General features: G+C 63.5%; 1 protein-coding gene across 1 annotated transcript in view; it reads right to left on the bottom strand.

Annotated features, from left to right (window-relative positions):
* Nucleotides 1-2,810: 2,810 nt before the first annotated feature.
* The window catches only part of RFX5 (regulatory factor X5), a 9,162-nt gene continuing 2,982 nt past the window's right edge, over nt 2,811-8,990 (bottom strand). Inside the window, exons 4-15 of the mRNA XM_014960822.1 lie at nt 8,750-8,832; nt 8,493-8,618; nt 7,788-7,904; nt 7,405-7,486; nt 6,961-7,162; nt 6,728-6,822; nt 5,699-6,597; nt 5,316-5,397; nt 4,871-5,072; nt 4,681-4,775; nt 3,784-4,550; nt 2,811-2,829 (exon numbers count right to left, since the gene is read on the bottom strand). Of these exons, the coding sequence (XP_014816308.1) occupies nt 2,811-2,829; nt 3,784-4,550; nt 4,681-4,775; nt 4,871-5,072; nt 5,316-5,397; nt 5,699-6,597; nt 6,728-6,822; nt 6,961-7,162; nt 7,405-7,486; nt 7,788-7,904; nt 8,493-8,618; nt 8,750-8,832 (2,769 nt within the window). The remainder of the gene's footprint in view (nt 2,830-3,783; nt 4,551-4,680; nt 4,776-4,870; nt 5,073-5,315; nt 5,398-5,698; nt 6,598-6,727; nt 6,823-6,960; nt 7,163-7,404; nt 7,487-7,787; nt 7,905-8,492; nt 8,619-8,749; nt 8,833-8,990) is intronic.

Raw genomic sequence — 8,990 nt, 5'->3', positions numbered from 1 at the left:
GCCGCGTGTCGGTGCGGTGGGTCCAGAGCAAGGTCCCTTCAAGGAAGGGACAAAAGCAGAGGGAGATCTTTGGGAACGGAGCTGGGGCTTTACAGTGGGGGGGGAAAAAAAAAAAAAAAAAAGAAAAAAGAAAAGCCTGGCTCCTGCCTGACTTGAATAAGAACCATTAGCCCTGGCAGCCGCCCAGGAGGACAGGCTGAAGCCTCACCAAGACATCTGGTCCCTATTACACCGTGTTACTTTTTGTTTTGCTCAGCACCGAGGGCCCTCGACATCTTGCTGTGCTGTGGGGAAGGCCACGGGGGTCGGGATGGGGGACAGAAAAGGCACCAGTGGTGCTGGGCCTGGGGGGAGGAGGGACAGTCAGTGCCCCCCGCTCTGCTTAGGGGACAGTCCCCACTCCCCAGAGCGTCCCTGCTCCTCGGAGCATCCCTCCGGACCCACCACAAACAGAGCCACTCGATGCAACTTCTTAGGTGAGAGCCCAAAAGTTGGGGAAACTGAGGCACAAAGGGGTCGTGGCTCTGTCCCCGAGGACAGACTCTACCCAAAACCCTCCCCTGCTCCAGGGCTGTTCTCCAAGAGAGCAGCAGCTCCGTGGAGAGGTGGAACAAATAGTGCAGGGGATGGAAATAGGTGAATTTGCAGGAAAAAAAGGCAAGGGGAAGCCCTGAGTCGGAGCCCCAGTGATGGCTGGTGCCACAGACAGGCAGGACGGGCTCCTCCATCCACCACGTCGGGACGGGGCAGCCTCTGGTCCCCAGCCCCGGGGCTCGGCCAAGCAGAGCAACATCCCACCCCTGGATTTGGAATAAAATAAAAGCCAGGCTGCAGGAAAGGCAGCAGGAGAACAAGAAACTGCCCAGCGCAGGAGAGAAGGGCTCCCCGTGCTCCCTCGCGGCCCCGAAAGGGAGGTGACACCAGCTCCCTGCCCCGAATGTGAATTATTTACACTTTGTGTCATCTGTCCCGGGAAGTCGTTCCGTCTCCCCCGGCTGTGGAGGGGACGGAGACGCAGGGAAACCCACAACCTGCCACCCCCCGACCCGTCCTTTGGTCCTTCCTCCTCCTCCCCAACCGATACAGCCCCACGGGAGGGGGTTACATCCAGTGACTTGCTTATAAATTAACTTTCCCATTAAAAATAAATAAATAAATAAATTATTAGAGTGCTAAAACCTCTCTCCCCTCTGGGAAGGGCTGAGAAGAGCCCCAGCACTTTGGAAAAGGCAGGTTTTGCCACGACAGGCGTCACCTCATGGAGGAAGCCCTGGGGAACCCACCCCACACATACCACAGCGGCGGCTCATCCCCAGGTTACTCACACGGGGACATCCAGCCCTTTGTCCCCTTCCCTCGTCCCTCTCCAGCGGATAATTACCCCCCCTCTGAGCCAGCCAGGACAAACCCTTCCATCCCAGTGACCTGCTTCCACCATGGGAAGCTTCCTCCTCCCCGTGATCACACGGCACTTGGCGCCCCAACGTTCCCACACTCGTTTTTATATATATATATATATATATATTTATGTATATGGAAATGCAGCGTTTCAAGTCGGCGCCCCCAGCCACGGCTGAGCCCTGCCCTGCAGCGGGACTGGGAAGGAGCTGCCTGGATGGGACTGAAAGTGGAAAGAAAAAGCAGGAGCCCACATCCCTCGGACTCCCCAGATCCAACCCTGGACTGTGTGATGACAGACGGGCTGTGATTTAACCCCACGGCACAGACCCGACTCCCATTTGGGTGTCCCAGAGACTCTCCTCTCCACCGAGCAGGGGCTGCAGGAGGAGACAGACCCCCCAGCACCCCCCGACACGGCCCAGAGCGACCGAGTCCCCAAAGGGACCTCAAAACCTCGGTGGCTCCGAAAAGCCAAAGAGCTGGAAACCGGCGTTTCCACCCAGATCTGCACCCGATGACGCCCCCGCGCTGCTCCCCAAAGTCTCACCGCGGGTCAAAGCAGGGGAGAGCCCCTGCTCCTCGGAGCATCCCTCCGGACCCACCACAAACAGAGCCACTCGATGCAACTTCTCAGGTGAGAGCCCAAAATTTGGGGAAACTGAGGCACGAAGGGGCTGTGACTCTGTCCCCAAGGACAGACTCTGCCCAAAACCCTCCCCTGCTCCGGGGCTGTTCTCCGAGAGAGAACCAGCTCCGTGGAGAGGTGGAACAAATAGCGGAGGGGATGGAAATAGGTGAATTTGTAGGAAAAAAAGGCAAGGGGAAGCCCTGAGTTGGAGCCCCAGCGATGGCTGGTGCCACAAACAGGCAGGATGGGCTCCTCCATCCACCGTGTCGGGACGGGGCAGCCTCCGGTCCCCAGCCCCGGGGCTCGGCCAAGCAGAGCAACATCCCACCCCTGGATTTGGAATAAAATAAAAGCCAGGCTGCAGGAAAGGCAGCAGGAGAACAAGAAACTGCCCAGCGCAGGAGAGAAGGGCTCCCCGTGCTCCCTCGCGGCCCCGAAAGGGAGGTGACACCAGCTCCCTGCCCCGAATGTGAATTATTTACACTTTGTGTCATCTGTCCCGGGAAGTCGTTCCGTCTCCCCCGGCTGTGGAGGGGACGGAGACGCAGGGAAACCCACAACCTGCCACCCCCCGACCCGTCCTTCGGTCCTTCCTCCTCCTCCCCAACCGATACAGCCCCACGGGAGGGGGTTACATCCAGTGACTTGCTTATAAATTAACTTTCCCATTAAAAATAAATAAATAAATAAATTATTAGAGTGCTAAAACCTCTCTCCCCTCTGGGAAGGGCTGAGAAGAGCCCCAGCACTTTGGAAAAGGCAGGTTTTGCCACGACAGGCGTCACCTCATGGAGGAAGCCCTGGGGAACCCACCCCACACATACCACAGCGGCAGCTCATCCCCAGGTTACTCACACGGGGACATCCAGCCCTTTGTCCCCTTCCCTCGTCCCTCTCCAGCGGATAATTACCCCCCCTCTGAGCCAGCCAGGACAAACCCTTCCATCCCAGTGACCTGCTTCCACCATGGGAAGCTTCCTCCTCCCCGTGATCACACGGCACTTGGCGCCCCAACGTTCCCACACTCGTTTTTATATATATATATATATATATATTTATGTATATGGAAATGCAGCGTTTCAAGTCGGCGCCCCCAGCCACGGCTGAGCCCTGCCCTGCAGCGGGACTGGGAAGGAGCTGCCTGGATGGGACTGAAAGTGGAAAGAAAAAGCAGGAGCCCACATCCCTCGGACTCCCCAGATCCAACCCTGGACTGCCTGATGACGGACGGGCTGTGATTTAACCCCACGGCACAGACCCGACTCCCATTTGGGTGTCCCAGAGACTCTCCTCTCCACCGAGCAGGGGCTGCAGGAGGAGACAGACCCCCCAGCACCCCCCGACACGGCCCAGAGCGACCGAGTCCCCAAAGGGACCTCAAAACCTCGGTGGCTCCGAAAAGCCAAAGAGCTGGAAACCGGCGTTTCCACCCAGATCTGCACCCGATGACGCCCCCGCGCTGCTCCCCAAAGTCTCACCGCGGGTCAAAGCAGGGGAGAGCAGAGGGAGTGATAAAATATTACTATTTATCGCACCTAAAGTCACTATCAACTGGAAGCACAATTCCCACACTCGTTTTTATATATATATATATATATATATTTATGTATATGGAAATGCAGCGTTTCAAGTCGGCGCCCCCAGCCACGGCTGAGCCCTGCCCTGCAGCGGGACTGGGAAGGAGCTGCCTGGATGGGACTGAAAGTGGAAAGAAAAAGCAGGAGCCCACATCCCTCGGACTCCCCAGATCCAACCCTGGACTGTGTGGGCTCTGCTGCGCCGTGTCCTCCTCCGGGGCCGGCTGGTGGCCATCAGCGGGGGTCCTGCCGTGGTGGGGGGCACCGGCCAGGGGGCTGTCCCCCAGGGGGGGGGTGGCACCGTCCCCCAGGGGGCTGGTGGCCCTGCCACCCCCGGGAGAGCCATCGGCACCGTTGGGGGGCTCCGCTGCCCCCCCGGTGCTGCCGTCCTCCGTCCTCTTCCGCGGCCGCCCCCGTCTCCGTTTCGGCACCGCGGCGGCGTCACCGGTGACCGGCTCCGGGGGACGCTTGGTGGCCTTGGGGCGCTGCGAGTCCTGGGGGCCGGGACCCTCGCCGCCCCCCCCGCTGCGGGGGTTGGTGGGGGTCTCCCCCCCCGGGACCCCCACGCTGGGGGGCAGCAGGACGTTGAGGAGGGGGACGGGGGCCGGTTGGCTCAGCAGCCCCGCCGGCCCGTTAGCCCCCGGGGCCAGCCCCAGGGGCAGGGAGGGGGGGGCTGTGCCCACGGGTAGCGGCAGGGCCACCTTGACCGTGCCCCCCAGGGGGGCGGCCGTGATTTTGGGGGCCAGGACGGGAGGGGAGGAGCGGAGGGGGGCGGCACCGGGCGCCGTGGGTCGCTCCCCCGGGGGGATGCGGGGCAGGGGCAGGGGCAGGCGGGCGACCAGGGCGTTCACCTGAGGGCTACTGGCCACCTTGGGGGGCTCTGGGGGCTTCTTCTTCTCGGGTCGGGGGGGTCCAGGGGGCTTGGGGGCCCCCTCCTTCTTGAGCTGCAGGCAGAGAGCGGTGTCGGGAAGGGGGACGGGGTGGTGGAGCCGGGGTGACACCCCCCCCCAACACCAAGTGGGGGACACGGGGGTCCGGACCCCCCCTCACCCCCTGGCGCTGGTGGGGTCTCACCTGCCCCGGGCTCCTCTCACTCTCGGGGGTGTCCAGCCCGTTCTTCTTCGCCGTTGGTGGGGGCCGACTCTCACGGTGGATCTTCTCCGTGCTCTCTGGGGGTGTGGAGATGATGATGAAGGGGGAACAACCCCCCCCCGGGGGTCCCCAATGGGGCGAGACGGGGCTGGGGGGTCCATCCAAACCCCACCTGAGACCACCATGGCCATGACCAGGTCGGCGCGGGCCGAGCGGGCGCTGATGATGTGCTGCTGGATGAGGAACTGGGCCACCTCCACGATGTTGTTGAAGGAACGCTTGAGGATCTTCTCGGCCCAGTCGCAGGTGAGGGCGCAGGCCGCCTCCATCACCTCGCTGGTGTAGGACTGCACCAGCTCCGTCAGCTCCGACGGCTGCCGGGGGGGACACCCCGTGAGCCCCCCACCACCACCGGAGAGGACACCCCAAATCCAAAAAGGGTGGTCCCATCCTGACACCCCCATCAGGCAGATCCTCCTCCACTCCAGCCCCAGGGACAGAGCAGAACCCGCTCCCAGAGAGGGCATCCCTCCACCTTCGTTAGATCTAACGAGCGAGGAGGTTCGTTACCCCGGGATGGGTGGAACCCAACGTGGTGGGGGCAGCAGAGGACTTACGGTTTCCGTCACTTTGAGGTCCAGGCTGGGCAGGGGGGGAAGGCTCACCATGGTCTTCCTCCGGATCCCGCTGTAGCAGTACGTTTGCAGGGTTAAGGTCTTTCAGCATCACACAGATCCCAGCTCGAAGGCCTGGTGGCCACGGGGCTCACGATAGACTATTCCTTGGGGGGGGTGACAGCATCCACCCCCCAACCTGCCCCAACTCCAACCCCCCCTCGGACCACCAAGCTGAACCTTCAGGAGCCAAAAAACCAAGAACCCTCCCAGAAGCTACAAAAAAACCACCTCGTGTGCGTTTATAAATGGGAAAAACCAGCGAAGCAGCGCGGTGGCCACCAGCCCCAGCAGCTCCCCGGCCACCTGGGCTCCCAGAAGGATATTTGGACTGGCCTCGGCCTCCCAGCCGCCGGGCTTTGATGTTGGGGAAGATCTCCCGGATGATCTTGCCGAAATTGGCGGCGCTGAGGGGGCGGCGGGGGGCACAGGAGCCCCCACTGGCACCCGGGGGGGACCCAGCCTGGCCCGGGCTCTGCTGCGCCGTGTCCTCCTCCGGGGCCGGCTGGTGGCCATCAGCGGGGGTCCTGCCGTGGTGGGGGGCACCGGCCAGGGGGCTGTCCCCCAGGGGGGGGGTGGCACCGTCCCCCAGGGGGCTGGTGGCCCTGCCACCCCCGGGAGAGCCATCGGCACCGTTGGGGGGCTCCGCTGCCCCCCCGGTGCTGCCGTCCTCCGTCCTCTTCCGCGGCCGCCCCCGTCTCCGTTTCGGCACCGCGGCGGCGTCACCGGTGACCGGCTCCGGGGGACGCTTGGTGGCCTTGGGGCGCTGCGAGTCCTGGGGGCCGGGACCCTCGCCGCCCCCCCCGCTGCGGGGGTTGGTGGGGGTCTCCCCCCCCGGGACCCCCACGCTGGGGGGCAGCAGGACGTTGAGGAGGGGGACGGGGGCCGGTTGGCTCAGCAGCCCCGCCGGCCCGTTAGCCCCCGGGGCCAGCCCCAGGGGCAGGGAGGGGGGGGCTGTGCCCACGGGTAGCGGCAGGGCCACCTTGACCGTGCCCCCCAGGGGGGCGGCCGTGATTTTGGGGGCCAGGACGGGAGGGGAGGAGCGGAGGGGGGCGGCACCGGGCGCCGTGGGTCGCTCCCCCGGGGGGATGCGGGGCAGGAGCAGGGGCAGGCGGGCGACCAGGGCGTTCACCTGAGGGCTACTGGCCACCTTGGGGGGCTCTGGGGGCTTCTTCTTCTCGGGTCGGGGGGGTCCAGGGGGCTTGGGGGCCCCCTCCTTCTTGAGCTGCAGGCAGAGAGCGGTGTCGGGAAGGGGGACGGGGTGGTGGAGCCGGGGTGACACCCCCCCCCAACACCAAGTGGGGGACACGGGGGTCCGGACCCCCCCTCACCCCCTGGCGCTGGTGGGGTCTCACCTGCCCCGGGCTCCTCTCACTCTCGGGGGTGTCCAGCCCGTTCTTCTTCGCCGTTGGTGGGGGTCGACTCTCACGGTGGATCTTCTCCGTGCTCTCTGGGGGTGCAGAGATGGTGATGAAGGGGATGCAGAGATGGTGATGAAGGGGATGCAGAGATGGTGATGAAGGGGGAACAACCCCCCCGGGGTCCCCGATGGGGCGAGCAGGGGCCAGGGGCTCCATCCAAACCCCACCTGAGACCACCATGGCCATGACCAGGTCGGCGCGGGCCGAGCGGGCGCTGATGATGTGCTGCTGGATGAGGAACTGGGCCACCTCCACGATGTTGTTGAAGGAACGCTTGAGGATCTTCTCGGCCCAGTCGCAGGTGAGGGCGCAGGCCGCCTCCATCACCTCGCTGGTGTAGGACTGCACCAGCTCCGTCAGCTCCGACGGCTGCCGGGGGGGACACCCCGTGAGCCCCCCACCACCACCGGAGAGGACACCCCAAATCCAAAAAGGGTGGTCCCATCCTGACACCCCCATCAGGCAGATCCTCCTCCAGCCCCGGGGGGAGGCTGATGGGACAGAGCTCCCAGAGAGGGCATCCCTCCACCTTCATTAGATCTAACGAGCAAGGAGGTTCGTTACCCCAGGATGGGTGGAACCCAACGTGGTGGGGGCAGCAGAGGACTTACGGTTTCCGTCACTTTGAGGTCCAGGCTGGGCAGGGGGGGAAGGCTCACCATGGTCTTCCTCCGGATCCCGCTGTAGCAGTACGTTTGCAGGGTTAAGGTCTTTCAGCATCACACAGATCCCAGCTCGAAGGCCTGGTGGCCACGGGGCTCACGATAGACTATTCCTTGGGGGGGGTGACAGCATCCACCCCCCAACCTGCCCCAACTCCAACCCCCCCTCGGACCACCAAGCTGAACCTTCAGGAGCCAAAAAACCAAGAACCCTCCCAGAAGCTACAAAAAAACCACCTCGTGTGCGTTTATAAATGGGAAAAACCAGCGAAGCAGCGCGGTGGCCACCAGCCCCAGCAGCTCCCCGGCCACCTGGGCTCCCAGAAGGATATTTGGACTGGCCTCGGCCTCCCAGCCGCCGGGCTTTGATGTTGGGGAAGATCTCCCGGATGATCTTGCCGAAATTGGCGGCGCTGAGGGGGCGGCAGCAGAGGTTGTCGCAGTATCGCCTGCCGGGGAGAGCCGGGGGTTAACGCCATCCACCCTTCTCGGGGGGCCTAGGAGAAAGCTGGAGAGGGACCCTTTACAAGGGGGGGGGCAGCCACAGGAGGAGGGGGGAGGGTTTGACGCTGAAAAAGGGGAGATTGAGGTGAGATTTGGGGAAGAACTTCTTTGGTGTGAGGGTGGTGAGAGCCTGGCCCAGGTTGCCCCGAGAAGCTGTGGCTGCCCCATCCCTGGAGGGGTTCAAGGGCAGGTTGGAGGGGGCTTGGAGCAACCTGGGCTGGTGGGAGGTGGCCCTGCCCAGGGGACGAGATGATCTTTGAGGTCCCTTCCAACCCAAAACGATGGCTGGGCCATTCCCCAAACCCCCCCAAAGGCTCTCGCTGCCCTCCGGACCGACCTCCCCTCCGGCGGCGCTGGAGAAGCCCGACCCTAGATGATCTTTCAGGTCCTTTCCAACCCAAAACGACGGCTGGGCCATTCCCCAAACCCCCGAGGCTCTCGCTCCCTCTGGACCAACCTCCCCTCCAGCAGTGCTGGAGGAGCCCGACCCCAGGGCAGAGGGTCCCCCAGGCCAGGATGGTCCCCACGCTCACTTGTAGGCATCGTAGACATCCTGCTTGGGCAGGCAGGTGTCCGTGTGCTCCTCCAGGTGGTTCCTGATCCAGTTGCAGGCGTGCATGTACTCGGCCGTGCTCAGCGAGCTCAGGTCCAGGCTGCTGCTGCTCCGGGGAAGCCCCAGACGAACATTTAATTAGCAGGGAAGGAGAAGGCAGAGCCGTGGAGGTCTCCCCAAAGCCTCTCATCATCTGTGTGTCCCCCTCCATCACCCCGACACGGCCCCAGAACCCACCTCTTCTCCCCCAGGCTCGGCCCCGACGGCAGCTGGAGGTAGAGGTAGAGCTTGTCGCTGTCTGAGAACTTCTGGACATCTTGCTACGGTCAAAGGGTCCAACGGGGAGGGGGAGAAGGGACCAGAGACAAAGGAAGGTTAAAATATGGAAGGGCTGCACCCTCGTTAACCCTCGTTAGGGCAGGAACTGCTGGGGCACTGCCAGCAGAGCATCCGTGGAACCGGGAAAGGGAACCGGGCA

This window comes from Calidris pugnax, unplaced genomic scaffold (genome assembly GCF_001431845.1).
Source record: "Calidris pugnax isolate Ruff unplaced genomic scaffold, ASM143184v1 scaffold469, whole genome shotgun sequence".
Taxonomy (NCBI): Eukaryota; Metazoa; Chordata; class Aves; order Charadriiformes; family Scolopacidae; genus Calidris; species Calidris pugnax.
Note: the sequence above shows the minus strand (reverse complement) of the source record. Positions and strands in the feature narration are given on the sequence as shown.